At 40.6% G+C, this 16,734-nt stretch overlaps 3 protein-coding genes across 3 annotated transcripts; all 3 read left to right on the top strand.

The window, feature by feature from the left end:
* The first annotated feature begins 5,612 nt into the window (after window positions 1-5,612).
* Window positions 5,613-6,689, top strand: LOC134193435 (ralA-binding protein 1-like). The gene is made up of 3 exons (XM_062662267.1): window positions 5,613-6,218; window positions 6,275-6,381; window positions 6,519-6,689. The coding sequence occupies exons 1-3, from the start codon at window positions 6,008-6,010 to the stop codon at window positions 6,549-6,551; spliced, it is 351 nt and encodes a 116-aa protein (XP_062518251.1). The 5' UTR covers window positions 5,613-6,007; the 3' UTR covers window positions 6,552-6,689.
* A 2,130-nt stretch (window positions 6,690-8,819) lies between these two features.
* Window positions 8,820-9,902, top strand: LOC134192819 (uncharacterized). Its single transcript, XM_062661578.1, has one exon. It carries the CDS (start codon window positions 8,820-8,822, stop codon window positions 9,900-9,902), a length of 1,083 nt encoding a protein of 360 aa, XP_062517562.1.
* A 52-nt stretch (window positions 9,903-9,954) lies between these two features.
* On the top strand, window positions 9,955-14,267 carry LOC134192818 (uncharacterized). Its single transcript, XM_062661577.1, has 3 exons — window positions 9,955-10,776; window positions 10,846-13,867; window positions 13,948-14,267. The coding sequence occupies exons 1-3, from the start codon at window positions 9,955-9,957 to the stop codon at window positions 14,265-14,267; spliced, it is 4,164 nt and encodes a 1,387-aa protein (XP_062517561.1).
* Window positions 14,268-16,734: the final 2,467 nt, after the last annotated feature.

The following is a 16,734-nucleotide window of genomic DNA, read 5'->3' as shown; positions in this document are numbered from 1 at the left end:
CAAGTTTGCAAAAGACCACAAGGATTGGACTGTTGATGACTGGAGCAAAGTAATCTTTTCTGACGAATCCAATTTCCAGCTTTGTCCCACTCCAGGGCGTTTGATGGTTCGTAGAAGGTCAGGAGAAGCGTATAGACCAGAATGCCTTGCCCCAACTGTGAAACACGGCGGAGGATCGGTGATGATATGGGGTTGTTTTAGTAAGTCAGGAACTGGCAAAGTCCGACTCTGCGAAGGACGCATGAACCAAGCCAAGTACAGGGTTGTTCTCGAAGAAGACCTACTTCCATCAGCTCAGATGTTATACCCCAACTCTGATGACTGGATATTTCAACAAGACAATGCGCCATGCCACACAGCAAAGTCTGTAAAGTCATGGATGGAAGAAAAGAACATCAGGATCCTGACTTGGCCAGCTCAATCTCCAGATATTAACCCAATAGAAAACCTGTGGAATACCATGAAACGCAAAATGGAGAATCACAAACCTTCAAACAAAGGAGAGTTGTTTGATTTTCTACGCCTGGAGTGGGAAACGATTACTCAAGATGAATGTGAGAGGCTGGTGGAAAGCATCCCAAGTCGAATTCGGGCTGTGATTAAAAACAGGGGCTTTGCCACAAAATATTGAGTGTTTTTCGTACTTTTGTAGTTGCATATTGCTGTTAATGTTGGTTATTGTTATTTACTGCTTATTGTATGTTTATTTATTTAGTAAATCTTCTTCTAACAAATTGTCATGTAATTTGGTAGATTTTTGGTTGATACATTTTCAGATTAATATAAGCATATAAACAGGCATGTCTTACAGCATCTTAGTATATGAACCAAACTGTTATAAATGACAGTGATAGCCCTGGTATCAACAAAATGTGGTACATTTGTAACCCTAAACCCAAAATTTGAAGGGTGGTCTTATAATTTTTTCCAGACCTGTATATACAAACTAAGGTCTTACCTAGGCTGGTGATGCCAAGAGCTGAGGACAAGTTCTACAAGTAGAGATCACGTCATGCAGGTTAGTTAAAATACATACAAACTTCAAAGGCGTGTACATACACTTACCCCAACATCAGGAGCGCCGTGCGTCCTAGATATACCCAATAAAACTGCTAGGAAACTCAGCAGCAAAACAACGCCCGTACTAGTCTTCATCCTGAGATGCTGTAGCTGGTACTTGACTGCATACAGCAACCAGTGCGAACGCTTTTATAGGCGCAGAGTCGGCAGTGCAGCTATACTCCCACCCGCTCAACCTTCCGTACCTACCGTACACTACCGCGACGGACGTCAGCAAATTTGCCTTGAACCGCTTAATATCTTTATCGGCATGCCGGGTATGCCGGTATAAACAAGTATTCCGGGTTTAGGATGCCATGCAACTGCCTAGACAAACGTGGTTTACTCAGGTGGGATGAGACCGGCATACGGTCAAGGAGCTAAGATTACATCGACTCTGAATTAGAGGCGTGGCATATTGTCTCACTACGGAGTAGGCTCTGCGGTGCTGGTTAGTAGGTCTCAACTCATATCAGCACTCGAAAACGTAATGATGCACCTTAGAGTTTACTGACCATCAATCGTCAGGCAGCTTGTAGCATTAACCATACAATTAATTAGCGTATGATCGCACGTGAGCACGTATTATACGTGAAGAAACCCCCGAGATTTGCGTATAGTAAACTAGATTGCTCACTAACAAGCTAACTTGTACAACCGCATTAATATACTATAGTGCAACATACTGGGGTCAAATATAGAGCTGCACTAAAATGGTATGCATATTTTATGGATTCAACAAATCTTGTAACACTCTAGACTAGTGTACTCTTGGTAAGCAGACGTGGTTATTGCCGAGTGTAGCGAGGCTTCTAATCCGGGTTACACAACAAAAATAGGCGTAGTCCTATATGGCTCTCCATCGAGCTTTAGGATATATACAAGCACAACACAATTTGACATATGTATGCAACTACTTTGTCTTGTAACTTTGGGTTGATTCCACGATGGGGTGTGACCATTTCTCGGCAGCTCCTTATTCATTTGCTGTGTGTGTGTGTGTGTGTGTGTGTGTGTGTGTGTGTGTGTGTGTGTGTGTGTGTGTGTGTGTGTGTGTGTGTGTTCGTGTGAATGATAATTGTATTTATGTTGAAATATTTTTTGCAATAGGTTTGGTAATGAAAAACTACCAAAAGTTTCCTTGAAGCAACGGATTGTGGAGAGATCAAAAGAGACTGGAGCGGCACTGAAGAGCAAGCTGAAACGAAAACGTAAGGAAGGAGATGAAAAACATCAAAGCCATCCTACGGCTGGTAAGCCATAACTCAACATCTTAAAATAGTAACAAACTATTTTGTGTGTAAGTAGTGTTGAAATTTATTTTACATTATTGTTGAATTTAAGGAAGGAAACCAATTTGTGTCATAAAAGATTTTCTACCTGAAATGTTTCGAGCAGTCTGTTGTGTTTACATATGCAAATCTTAAGTAATATGCTCTCAAATAACAACAGTAGAACCTTGCCAATCCGATTCTCACTAATCCGCATCCTAGCTAATTAAAATTACCTTTAGTGCTCTGCCTCGCATACCCAGATCATAATAGGAATTCCGAGGCAGCTTGATCTGGAGTTCGTGTTGCATTGAAGTGATTGTCTGGTCTTCAGCAAATGTGTGTATTTGACTATTTCGAATCCTTACTGTCACAGTATTTAGAAGTATGTGGTCATTGCAGCTGTGTGTCATATACCATAAACATGACATATAGAGTAGACTCGACCCAGTCTCTCTCCACCCTCGATTGCCAATCCGGGGAATGACGAGGGCAGAGAGAGACTGGGTCGAGTCTACATATGGAGACATATTTAAATGCACCAGTGGTTTGGATGTTCGAGGTAAGGTTTGGTCCTCTGAGACTGTGTTTTATAATCTGAACGACTTTGCTACTCTGAAGAGGGCTTGGCACTGAGCTGTTTGGATTAGCGAGGTTCTACTGTACTGTGAATTAATCATTGATGCACTTAGCAGAAAAACAAACATGCATAGCTATACCTTTGGTTTCATACTGGTCGACTGCTCGTTGCTGGTCGCACGACATTTGTAAAGTGTTGTGTGACTAGTGTTTAGTAGATGGGATTAAAGATACGAGTTTTACTTGGTTGGACATATCTAACCTACGATTTAAGAAGAATGGTTACACTTATGTGCTGTTAATAGTTTTAACTGTGCAAATACGGAGTCTTTGATTGGACAGGTTAGCTAGCATTACAGCATGATATGTAGTTGTCGTTCTGATCTGCTGAAGTCAAACAAATTAACCAGAAGACAAGCTACGCTGAGCACTTAGTGTTATTACCTGCATTTTGAACACGGATAAAGTGATAGTAATTTTTTGTTTAAATCTAATGATAATTTTAAGAAAGGAATCTTTTATTGTTGATTGCCATGTCAAAGCATGTGACCACTATTGGAAAATGTATGATCTGATGATTTTCTTGGTATACATATTAGTATTTGGACTGTCGCTACTGACTCACATGTGCACAGTCACTTGTGCCTTTTGTCAAGAATGGACTAAACTGTATGATTGAGATTTCATCATGCAATACAGACATTTGCAAATGAATTAGTTATTCTCGATTTCCTTCTATTGTGTGGCTTAATCTGAATTGTGTTATGTTATTTCGACTGCAAAGAAAATTATAATGATTTACTATGTGTATGAATGCGAGTAATATGGAATCCAGTTGTTATTAACAAGATGAAACAACTTTAGTAATTTGCGACTTTCTCAATTTATGTAGACGCAGGAGACAAAGCTGATTTGCCGGTTTTTGGTATTCCTATTTCATTGGCTGTCGAGAGAAGTCGACTGTGTAATGGCATCGAATTACCTACCGTGTTTAGGCTGTGTCTTGATTATCTGGAGAGAGAAGGTTAAGAGACAGAATGAATTATGTGACAATGTAATTGTCGATACGTGTTTTTGTTATGAATCAGGTTTGAGTCACGAGGGTCTCTATCGTGTGTCAGGAGTGAAGTCTCGTATTGAAGCTGTTAAAACACAGTTCGATCAAGGTAGAGATCTTGTGTGTCTTTCTGATGTTTTGTTTGTTGTTTGTATGTTTCCTGTGATTGCAATATGTGTCACATGTCTTCATCACATACAGTTGAGCAGGGCACAAAATAACGACGGGACATTTACCGAACGAAATGGTGGTTTGTCTGCTCGTTTGCAACTTTGTCTGGAAACTTATGTGGTCAAATTTTCAGTACCAGCTTTTTGTAATTTTTTCTTTCTGTTGAGTTTGCGTTGACCTATTACATCCTATGCTACACTGTACAGTTAGGTTCAACAAGTGTTCATTCACTGTGGTGTTAGCAGATCTTTACACAGTAGGACCACTAAACCAGGTTATCATAATTAAATAGAGACGTTTTGGCATCTATATGATAACACACCAAGCATCCACTCACATAACTTCGCTCATATATTCAAGCATCTTACCCTCCTTCGTCTGTCCTACAACGTGCATTGAAACGTAACAAATGCATGTGAATGTTGTGCAGTTTCGAATGGCATCAAGATCTTTGCGTAGTTTCTACACACACCCATGCAGCATCTGCTCTTAGTACAGCATCTGATGGTGTGTGCTGCACTTTTACTGATCTCGATCAACTTTGTTCTTGGTTCTTGTTCTTGTTGCAATTGCCTGCCTAACTGAGGTCAGACTTGTTACTGTAATTAGAAAGTGTAGATCGCAACTGAGACGCTGTAAATTGCATGTACAGAGAAATGACCTGATCTCTGTTTTCATGCTGACATATAATTATTTAATTTTGTACTTAAAACATTCTGCAAAAAATCTTCTATATCCGGTCAAAGGTGAAGATGACAGGACATCATGTCCGATGATTTTGCAGACGTTATTTTGCACCCTCATTGAGTTACATGAGTGAAAACGATTGAATTTCTATTAGATTAATGGTTCCAGTTGAGAAGAGACCTTTATACCACTTTGTGACACTGTCGTAGCCTTTTACTTTTATGCTGTTAGTTTGAGGAAATTTCTGACTGGGTAAGAATTGTTTGCAAATTATGTCAAGAGATGACGGTGTTCTCAGATTGTGTCTCATCTGGACTACCATCTTGCTAAGGAGCAACAGCTGTGAAAGCTTGTGACATGTATTGTATTGTGACATAGAATGTGGTCACATGTGACTTGAACGAGTGGGTATGACAGACAACCCAAAAGTGTGTGTGTGTGTGTGTGTGTGTGTGTGTGTGTGTGTGTGTGTGTGTGTGTGTGTGTGTGTGTGTGTGTGTGTGCTTGTATGCGTTTACGAATTCAAGCAATCAATCAAATTCGTATATGTGTGTGCATGTGTATATTTTATAGCTTTTCTGCAGAAGTTTCTTTCCAAACTGAGCCGAGCCAAGCCAACCCCTGCCAGAGAGCTAAGCCAGCCCCGCTCCCCCTTTATACGACGTTCAGAAAGGCGAACCAGCATACTTAGTGGTTGTGTCTTTTACTATGCACGGCCACGTGTACACCAGAAACGTTCGCACTATGCGATGTGAGAAAGCCTAGCTAGGTGAGTATGATGCTGGGGTGAGGGCCTGGCTACATGAGACGACAGTTCGGCCATTGGTTACTGTTTACACAGTGAATGCAATCCGAGCCGAGTTGAGCTAACTGTGCTGGCACAGCAGTTTGAGATGTACCATTCCAGCTCGGCTCAGCCTGCGTTCACACTACTTTCAAAAGCAAGCCGACTGGTGCCGGCCAATGATGTCCTGGTTACAAGTGCCCATGCGAGCGGACTATTAGATGCACGTATTAAAGTGTACTTTGTTTTTTTATCATTTGCTTTCTATTGTTTTCGTTCTTAACCGTTTCTTTTGTTGGTATGCATTTGTTGCTGTGCTTTGTGTTACTGCACTTTTTGTATTGATATCTTAATTCTGATAATATATTCACCAACCCATTGCTTCTGGACTTTGACAGCATGCTAAACCATGTGACATTTAAGAAGTGTCATTCAAACATAACAACGAGCCATTCTGAGATTAATGCAATTGATTGTATTTTAGGCCAGACGGTGGATTTTGAGCAGACAGACATTAACACTATTACTGGAGCTCTCAAGTTATACCTACATGAGCTACCTGAAAGCATTCTAACACCAGAGTTGGCGCCTGAGTTTGAAAATGCTGGAAGTAGGAGCTTACAGTTTGTTGGTGACAAAACAAATATAATTTGTACGTTTGTAAAGGAGAGAAAAATGCTGCTCAACTGGGAGAGCTGTTTTCTCAGCTACCATCGTGCAACAAACTGATGCTGACGTGGTTACTTTTGCATATGAAGCACATCACAGAAAATGTGAGTTGACTTGATTTGATTTGTTTCTGTTTTGTGGCATTGTATGTATATTACTGCTTGAGGCAAGTCAAATATGTTACTATATTGAAATGCACATGTCCTATTATGGCGTAGGTACTCTTAGGTGTTTTGTTTAGCCATATTGGATCAATGCAAGGAGGAAAAAGTAGTATTATTATGAAGCTTGTTTGGACAATGTTTCATTACATTATCGAAATTGGATTTGGTAGACTGTAATGTACTAGTTTGGACTTCTTTATTTTTTGTATTTTTGTATGTATGTATGACTGTGTGATTTGATGTTTATGAAAAATTATAATGTTATTTATGGATATTTTAGCTATGCTAATCAAATTATGTACTCTATTCTGTATTTACCCACGCCTACACCGCCACGCCTTTGAGATATTCTGCGGATAACAGTCAATGGTGTGAAGGAGGTACTATTGCTGATGAGTTTATAATATTGGTGATGATAATCATGGTTTGGCAAATAGTTCATCGCTGTTTGAACGGGCACAAAGGAAATTGATACAATCTTCTAAGAAATTGTCAGGGAACTTCGACCTGGGAATCAAACACAACACAACTCCTATACACCACAATAGCCAGTAGACAGACAAGTTTGTATGTGCAAGATGTAGTAGCCATGTATTTCTAGATTGGCCAACTCAAATTAAACTGAAACACCGTGACACAAATTCTCAACAGTCGCACTGATTAACAAACTCTTCCTGACACTACAAAACAACACAAGATGTAGCATTCGACACTCCTCTACCTTCAATCATCCAATCATCTGGATAGCCTAATATACAAGCTCACAAAGTTAGTGATTGAACAAAAAAGACAAATGAAAACACAAACCTTTAAGCAAGTTTGCAACAGAGGGGTCATTCTCATACAAGGTGGGGTCCATCTCATGATAGTCCATCTCTGTTTCCAGCAAGTGGTAGTAAATTATCAAAAGACCTAACTGGTACCAGTCCACGTTGCTAACTCTAAAATTGTGGGTACATTATACATGACGCTTCTGTACATGTATCGTAATTCTGCTGCTCTATAGTCAAGAGGTTGCGATCGATCAAAATCAATCAATACTGCTTTACCTAGGACATTCCAAACAAATTTTATGTCACAGGTCATAGCCCACCCACATAGTATGACATCATGCTATTTACCATTTCTCCAACAAATGTTCTCCCACCGAATGTCAAAAGGGGCTATGAGAAGTTCCGTATGCACAGAATTTATCGCCACAGCCACACTTTTCACAATTTGACGAAAAGACTTATCTGATGGAGGTTTAGTATCCAAGACTGGGTATACATAAAACATCCTGCTGCATATCTGTTGGTGCCATCGTGGAAGTAAGAACTGTTGGTCTTCATCACAACTCATTGGAAGGTTATGTATCTTGAACATATCAGCTACAATCCAGTTGAACTTGTAAATCAGACTCTTACTGCGTACCACAATCGATTGACGGGAAGGTAGTTGTGTTGCCCCATCCCCAAATTTGTACAAAGACTCTCGGGACAGTGGAGTACCGTGTAGATGCTTGTCTGGATCGAAAACTTGTACAACATTGTCAATTTGGCTCAAAAGTCTTTTGTGTCATGACTTTTGCGCCACAAGTCAAGAACTGCTAATGTGCCAGAAGTCAAGAACTGTTGTTCTAAATCTAGCTTGCACGTGCACACTACAGATTGACAGTTTTGACAAGTACGTGTGATTTGCATGCACGTGCACATCACCTATTTAAGACAATTCGTGTTAGTAGTTAGTAGTTGAGTCATTAGATTCCGCTCAGGTCTATCTATCTATATTGCAGTAATTTCGAGACTATTAGACACTAAGCGGTCGAGTCATCAATTCTGTTTCTCTCAGAGAATTAATAGATACACCCTTTGTTCGTGTTATTTGCGGACAAAAGATTGGCGCTGCGAACAGGGTTGGCAAATGTCTGGACCATTACGACAGCTGATCGGGCCGACAAAGGCACGACTTCTGCGATATTTCGATGAGGCAAATACGATCTTTGAGAGAAACGTTGAGGACGAAGAGGATATAAAAGATATCGACGTAAGAATTTCACAATTGGTAGACCTTTCGAGTCGAATTCAGAAAGGATGTAGATTATTGGAGAGATGTAATAATGATTGGGCTAATATTATGAAGGATCTACAGGACGATGACCGGACTGCAGAAGAACAGATATACGCTTCTGTGGTTGAAGGCGAAACTGGCTTCATTGCGGTTTTACTTGATTGTCATGATATGGAAGCCAAGATTGAACCCAACTTTCTCGACTCGATAGCTTGAAGAAACAACATATAGCAAAGGTGGAGCTGGAGCCGGCACCTAGACTAGGCGAGAAAGATCCAAATGTTGTGCAAGCTGAAGCAATTCAAGCGATCAGAGAAGCCATTGAAGCAATGACCCATGACCACAGACGTGAGAGGCCAAAATCTGTTACTTTACCGAAACTCCAACTACCGACATTTGATGGAGATGTTCTCCATTGGCAGGAATTCTGGGACATGTTTCAGTCATCGGTTAACACGCAAGAGCTTCCATCTGTCACTAAGTTTACTTATTTGAAAGGAATCCTTAGAGGGCAAGCAGCGGCTGCTATTTCAGGAATAGCTGTCACGGAAGAGAACTATGACATAGCACTTCGCACACTTCGAGACAAATACGGAAGAAAGGATGTCATTGTTGAGAGTCTGTACGCTTCATTTCAGAAGATACCGATTGCTTCAAACGAATTTGCAGATGTTCAACATACATATGATGCGATTGAGCGGATCTTGAAACAACTCGAGACACATGAAGATGTCAATCATCAGCGTCTGCTTATACCACAAATTCTGTCAAAGTTTCACGTGGATACCGTTACAAAATTGGAGGAATCTAAAAAACCAAGTGAAATCTGGACAGTTAAATCTGTAAGAGAAGCTTTGAAGCACTATGTAAAGATTCGTGAGAATGTCTACCGACGAGCGAGCAATACAAAGAAAATGAGTAATCAACAATCTCGAGTGATGGAGAGGCGATCTTCTTCAGAAGCACTCTCAGTTGCTGCTTCAATTCGACTAGTCGACACAGAGAAGCACACAACATTATTACCTTGCGTTTTCTGCAATGACAAACATTACAATGAAAATTGTGCAGAATACAAGTCATTGCCGGCAAGGAAACAACGACTCCGTGAGTTGGGACGATGTTTTATCTGTCTTCAGAAAGGACATACCTTCACGGAGTGCTGTAACAGACATCTACGTAAGTGCTATCACTGTAAACAATCGGGCCATCACAGCCGAGCCTTATGTCCTCGGAAGACCAATAACAGCAAGAAGCGATTCGAATCAGTTGCCGTAACAACTGATATACAATTACCAAAGACTCAAGATGACGGGGATTCCACTTGTAGTGGCGCTTCGAATACTACTCAAAATTTAGCAATTGGTGAAAACCGTTTTGCTCCAAACAGTACAGTCTCTAGTTGTAGCAAATGACCAATCTGTTATGTCACGCCTTCTTTTGGATTCTGCAAGCCACCGTACCTTTATGACTGAAAGGTTAGCGAAGAAATTACAGCTTCCCGTGGAACGAAAGGAATCACTTTCTGTATCAACCTTTGCAGCAAATCACTCAAAGGAACTCGACACATACGTTGTCAAATTTGATGTCATTCTGAAAGATGGTTCATCAGTTAAGCTGGAAGCAAACGTGCTCAAACAGCTTACAAGACCAATTCATCGGAGACCACTGCAGTCTTCTGATATTCAATTTCTCAAGGCTCTTTCCCCCGAATGTCTAGCTGACTCAATTCCTGAAACTTCTGAAACTGCTAATATTGACATATTGATAGGAGCTGACTATTTCTGGCAATTCATCAATGGCCACAAAATTGTTCTACCCTCGGGAATGTTTTTGATTCCATCAAAATTTGGATATTTACTCACAGGCAAGTATCCCGAGCTAGCTGATGACCACAATAAACGTATCCATACCTGTTATGTGATGACTCAAATGAGTCAGGCGATCTCTGAATTAAACTTCCACTCTGTTCCCGACACAGTGACAATACAACACAACAGTCTAGAAGACTTTTGGAGTCTTGAAGCTATTGGAATCAAAGACACTCCATACACAAATGATGATGATGTTGCTCTTGAACGCTTTAATACAACCATTTTGTTTCAAAATGGACGATATCAGATAACGTGGCCATGGAAATCAGGACACAAATGCTACCTTCCTGATAACCTTTCTCTAGCCTTTGGAAGAACGAAATCATTGTCCAAACGACTACAAAATGATAGATCACTTCTCAATCGCTATGACCAAGTTATAAAAGATCAATTGAACCAAGGAATAATTGAAAGAGTAACTGAGACCGAATGAAGTTCTGTAAAACACTATTTGCCGCATCATCCAGTCTTAACCCCAACGAAGGAAACAACCAAACTACGAATTGTTTATGATGGATCTTCAAAACCAAGAAAGGAACTCAAGAGTCTCAACGAGTGTTTACACAGAGGACCCATTCTTCTACCGAATCTATGTGGTCTTCTGCTAAGATTTCGAACTTACAAGATACCTGTTCTAGCTGACATTGAAAAGGCTTTTCTTCAAATTGAAATACAGTCAAAGGAAAGAGACGTTACAAGGTTTCTGTGGTTTAAAGACGTCATGAAACCTGACGAGATAGAAGGAAACCTTGCAACATACCGGTTCTGCAGAGTACCATTTGGGTTGATTTGCAGTCCCTTTCTGTTAGAGGGAACTCTGAAATTTCATCTTCAAAGGGAAGGAAGTTCAATAGCCCAATCTATTGCTGAGAACATATATGTTGACAACATTTTAGTTGGAGCAGATTCTCCTGCTAATGCTTATCAACTGTTTGAAAGAGCAAGACAAATATTCAAAGAAGCCACTATGAACTTACAACAATGGACATCTAATTCACTCGAATTTTTGTCACTTGTACCTGATGATCTAAAAGTAAAAGGAAGCATAGTCAAGGTTTTAGGAATAACATGGAATACCTTGAATGATGAACTGACTATTCTCGAATCTCGAATGCTACCGTCAGACCAACACACTACCAAACGAGAAATTCTCCTGGATATTGCACGAATCTACGATCCTTTAGGACTAATTGCACCTGTGACCTTCTATGGAAAGGTTTTCATGCAGAAACTATGGAAAGCCAATGTGTCCTGGGATGAGAAACTTTCACCTCGTCATTGTGACGAGTGGAGTCAAATTTGCAACAAATTTCAATCTCTTTCCACCTTAAAAATTCCAAGATTATCTGGAACGATTGGAAAAGACTCTCATTGTCAGGTAGTGGTATTTAATGATGCCTCTATAAAATCTTATGCTGCAGCCGTTTATCTCCTTGTCAAGAATGGAGAGAGTATCGAAGTGAATCTTGTGTTTTCAAAAATGCGTTTGACTCCGATTCAATCAGCTGTTGCAAACGAAGAACATCAAAAGAAAGGAAAGAAACTTACGTTACCACGACTTGAGTTACTATCAACAGTGATTGGAGTCAGAGCTGGAAACTTTGTTAAAGATCAGCTGAAGCTTCAGAACTCTAAACTAATAGTATTTACTGATTCTCAGTGCGTCCTACACTGGTTGAAAACACCCAAGCCGTTATCAACCTTTGTTGGCAACAGAATCAAGGAGATACGACAAAGTAATGCTGTTTTCCGCTATGTTCCATCAAATCAAAATCCAGTAGATTTTGCGACAAGAGGTATGTCTGCTTCAGAGTTGGAGAAAATTCGATTATGGTGGCACGGACCAGAATGGCTCACACTTTCTGTTAATTCGTGGCCAAACTACAATGTTCCAGAAGTAAGCACTCAGACGTTGGACTATCTTGAGTCAGAGACAAATAAGTCCAACAAAATTTACGTTGCTACCAACTTTACAAAGAAGTGTAAAGCTGACTTAGAATCGAATGAATGTGACAATTCACCCTTCCGAATTGATGAGAAGCGTTTTTCTTCTCTCCCGAAATTAATTCGTGTGACAAGCTACTGTGTAAGATTTATACAGAAGAGAATTTGGAGCGTTTTGAGAAAGGAGACACAAGAAACTATGTCTTCAAGATATGTACTGATCAAACAAGTGTTCAGAGAACATTCAAGTTACGCTACCGACCAAGTTCACAGCGTTTGTATGGCGCGTATTCTCTGGGAATATGCAGTTCAGAATAGACAATATCTCAATGTGTTGAATGATATGAGAAAGGGGAAAAGAAACAACTTACAACGACAACTTGGACTCCAGATAGACGAATGGGGTCTGCTGAGATGTTATGGACGGTATTCAAATGCAAATCTTTCCTTTAACGCAAAATATCCTAAAGTAATTCCTCGTTTGGAATATTTTACACATTTGGTAATCAAGGACGCTCATGAACGGATGCTTGACAGTGGAGTTTCTCATACATTAGCACAAGTGAGACAAGAGTACTGGATTCCCCAAGGTAAAAGAGAAACAAAAAGGGTAGTGTCACGATGTACAATATGTCGACGATATGAGGGTCCACCATACGCTTTGCCTCCGATGCCTTCCTTGCCGCGAGATCGAGTTTCCAAGTCTGAACCTTTTCAGAGTATTGGATTGGATTATCTAGGACCCATTTTGGTAAAGGAAGGACGGGATCGTGTGAAATTCTGGGTCTGTCTATTCACTTGTTTTGCAATTCGAGCAATCCATCTCGAATGGATTAGAAATCTAACAGCAAGCCAATTTCTTTGTTGCTTTCGACGATTTGTTGCCAGGAGAGGCAAACCACGTCATATTATATCTGACAACGCCTCTCAGTTTAAACTAACTGCAAAGGTTTTGGATCGTCAGTGGCAACAGATGATTCACAGTGATGAAGTACTTTACTATTGCTCATCTGAAAATATCACCTGGAAATTTATTACGGAAGCTGCTCCTTGGCAAGGTGGATTCTATGAACGTTTAGTTGGACTAGTGAAACGAGCACTTAGAAAGTCGATAGGGAGAAAACTACTTGATTGGGACGAATTGGCAACTCTTCTTACAGAAATCGAAGCTATTATAAACACAAGACCTCTGACATACGTGTTTGAAGACTTTGAATCAGGATTTCCATTAACTCCTGCTCACTTCTTATCTCATCACGCGCATCTCGGAGTACCTGGACCTACTACTGAAGATGTGAATGATGAGGAATACCAGCCTAATAGGGACACTTCCTATGCGTTGGAAAGAAAATGGAGACAAGACCAAAAGCGACTCGACATCTTTTGGGATCATTGGCATAAGGAGTATTTACTGAGTTTAAGGGAAACATTGCCATTAAGACACAAAGGTGTTAGATCTGCAATTGACTCAGTGCCTCAAGAAGGCGAGGTAGTTCTTATTAAAGAACAAGACATTTTGAGCGTCTCTTCGATTGTCCTGTTGACATCCTCTTTCTTGAGAGGTACAAAGTCAACGTGGAAACGCAGATGGGTATGCTGCCACACGACCTCTACTTGACATACACAATTTGGGATTTTACAGTTAGGAAACACAAACCCAGACCAGGTGTCAATGTCTTCATTAAAATGCCTCAGCCATCTGAGGTGCTCTGTGACAATCAGCTCCATTTTCGAAAGAGTCTCCTGGTACTTACAAGAGTCCATTTCAACGAGAAGTATCGGTACCTTTCTTCCTTTAGCTACCTTGTAGACGAAGACGTCCGGAATAATCCAGTCAGACACGAAGATATGAGAGAGCTGCTCCAGGACGTCTATTTTGACGTCAGTCGTAACGAGAAAGCATTCATTCCTACTAATCTCTTTAATCAAAGTCGCGATTGCTGCTTGGCTCTCTTTTCGTAGTTCATTTTCATCAGCACTATCAATATCCGTGTTGAGCACTGCAGAAAGGTCGTACTTTGCATCCTGTCGTCCTTCTTTAAAGCTGCTCCATTTATAAAAGTAACGCGTTCTATATGTAGAATAGTCTGCGACTGAAAGGTATTGCATCGAATAATCACTAGAGGAAACCCCGCTTGTCTTCGGTGACGCCTTTCTCGTCTGTCGTGTACCCGAATGCCAAAGCTCTAAACCTAGGCACACTCATGCACGCCCTAAAATTACTGGCAAGTGACTGCTAGATATGTAAGAGTACAGGTCAAATCATTAACTAAGTTAATTATTTAAGTAGTCCCCTAGAACACTCTCATTGCAGGCGTGAGTTTTGGACTTGACTACTGTGGTCATATTCGGAACTCCTTTTCTATATTTGGGTCATTCCTGGCTACGCCCCTGGCTGTACCACATCGACTAGCTTTCGCTATGCACGAGATGCCTAGACTTACGTATGGATTCTCACTACTAGATAGGTTTCTATGATCCTCTAGCCAGACAGATAAAAAGAGAGCGACCAATCACAATTTCACAGTCACTGTAGTGGCAGGTAGCCGAGTGCATGGACATGCAATCGGGAAGTAAAAGAGAAGAGTTTACATGAATTAATTAATAATTCAGTGTTTTCATGCTATCTGTATGATATATGATTCCTCCAACATCTAGTGCTAACCCAGCAGTTCTGGTCGCTAGTAGAATTCGAAAGTGACGTCTTAAAAATTGGCGTATTTTATCAAATATTAGAAAGAGAATATAATTAAATAATTGTTTTGATTTGAATGGAACGGATAGTACAACTTCCCTTGTATAGACTCTAAGGTAACATTAATTGTAGAAAGAATAGAACAATGAAAATTAGTCTAGTCTACTTTGTCACGTGACGGTTAAACTGTAATTATTGGAGCCGCAAGCCAGGATTTCCTAAAAAAACTGGCAATTTACTAGCGTATCATCTCGTTATTTATTCGAATTAGCAGTATTAGTCCCAGTATGTGTTATAAACTAGTACACCCGGATCAGTAGCGATGTCCTTCGGATAAATGTAACTAACGCCGGTGGTATACGACTAAAAATTATTAATACATTACGCCGTAACGGCAAACATAGATGGATCGACATGTTGAACATTTCTTCCCTAACTAGCTTCTAAAGGGGCCTCTAACGTATTCCTAACACAAAGACTGCTAAGCGCGTGTTGTGATACATATCATATGCTCTACTCACATCCGTACAGTATGACTCCACACACGGTCGCTGTTAGGTACTAGAGCTAGACTTGTCGCGGTTGACGCATGCGTAGTGTAGGGTATTCCAGGGTATTTCAGCACACGAGCAATTACGCACACTTTTGAATTCAATTACTTCTCATTTCTTTCAACGGAGACGAAATGGAACGTGTGAACACTCGCTGGATAGCTTATCATTCTGCGCTCTAGATAGCGGCAAAAATACCTATGTTTGTGAGCCGGAAGAATTTTCTAGCTAGTGTTTTTCATGCAAAGGTGAGCATCACGTTGTAGAACAAACCGTCTAGGCTAACTTTTTAGCTAGCAAGTTATTTGATGACTTCATACTTTTCAAAGATAGACACACCACTATTACTGCTCGTGCATATCGCGGAAGATAAATCACCAGCTGAAATTAGCCGATCCACGGGAAACTTCTCGTCATTAATTATGGGGCCCTAGTAGGGTGCAGAGTGGATATCATATCATTTCGTTGTAAATTGCTATATATACTAAGTAATAGACCATCAAAGAAGCAGGCATGGGTTTGTGAACGGTGCAGAGCCTGAGAGGAGAAGCAGAAGACGAAATCAGTAATATCTAGAGCAGACCATATTTAGCTAAAGTGAGGCGTTCGCAGACTAATTATCTAGAAGTTGGGAGATAATGGGATTTATTTATTAACTGAAATAAGCACTTTTCAATCTATACAAACTAAGGCCTTACCTAGGCTGGTTAAACGCCAAGAGCTGAGGCCGAGTTCTACAAGTAGAGATCACGTCATGCAGGTTAGCTAGAATACATACGAAACTTCAAGGGTGTGTTCATACACTTACCACAACGCCAGGAGCGCCGTGCGTCCTAGATATACCCAATAAAACTGCTAGGAAACTGAGCAGCAAACAACGCCTGTACTATAGTCTACATCCTGAGATGCTGTAGCTGGTATTTGACTGCATACAGCAACCAGTGTGAACGCTTTTATAGGCGCTCAGTTGGCAGTGCAGCTATGCTCCCACCCGCTGAACCTTCCGTAGCTACCGTACTACCGTGACGGACGTCAGCAAATTTTGCTTTGAACCGTTTGATATCTTTATCGGCATGCCGGGTGTGCCGGTATAAACAAGTATTTCGTGTATGGCATGCAATGCAACTGCCTACACAAACGTGGTTTACTCAGGTGGGCATACGTTCTTGGAAGTAGGATTACA

This window comes from Corticium candelabrum, chromosome 17 (genome assembly GCF_963422355.1).
Source record: "Corticium candelabrum chromosome 17, ooCorCand1.1, whole genome shotgun sequence".
Taxonomy (NCBI): Eukaryota; Metazoa; Porifera; class Homoscleromorpha; order Homosclerophorida; family Plakinidae; genus Corticium; species Corticium candelabrum.
Note: the sequence above shows the minus strand (reverse complement) of the source record. Positions and strands in the feature narration are given on the sequence as shown.

Excerpts from the sequence above, each read along its gene's own strand:
- LOC134193435 (XM_062662267.1), top strand. The coding sequence starts at position 6,008 with ATGCTAAACCATGTGACATTTAAGAAGTGTCATTCAAACATAACAACG. Across the intron at positions 6,219-6,274 it reads TGAGTTTGAAAATGCTGGAA|GAGAGAAAAATGCTGCTCAA; the intron begins GTAGGAGCTTAC and ends ACGTTTGTAAAG. Across the intron at positions 6,382-6,518 it reads TGAAGCACATCACAGAAAAT|CCATATTGGATCAATGCAAG; the intron begins GTGAGTTGACTT and ends TGTTTTGTTTAG.
- LOC134192818 (XM_062661577.1), top strand. The coding sequence starts at position 9,955 with ATGACTGAAAGGTTAGCGAAGAAATTACAGCTTCCCGTGGAACGAAAG. Across the intron at positions 10,777-10,845 it reads ACCAAGGAATAATTGAAAGA|GAAACAACCAAACTACGAAT; the intron begins GTAACTGAGACC and ends ACCCCAACGAAG. Across the intron at positions 13,868-13,947 it reads GACATCCTCTTTCTTGAGAG|TTAGGAAACACAAACCCAGA; the intron begins GTACAAAGTCAA and ends GGGATTTTACAG.
- LOC134192819 (XM_062661578.1), top strand. The coding sequence starts at position 8,820 with ATGACCCATGACCACAGACGTGAGAGGCCAAAATCTGTTACTTTACCG.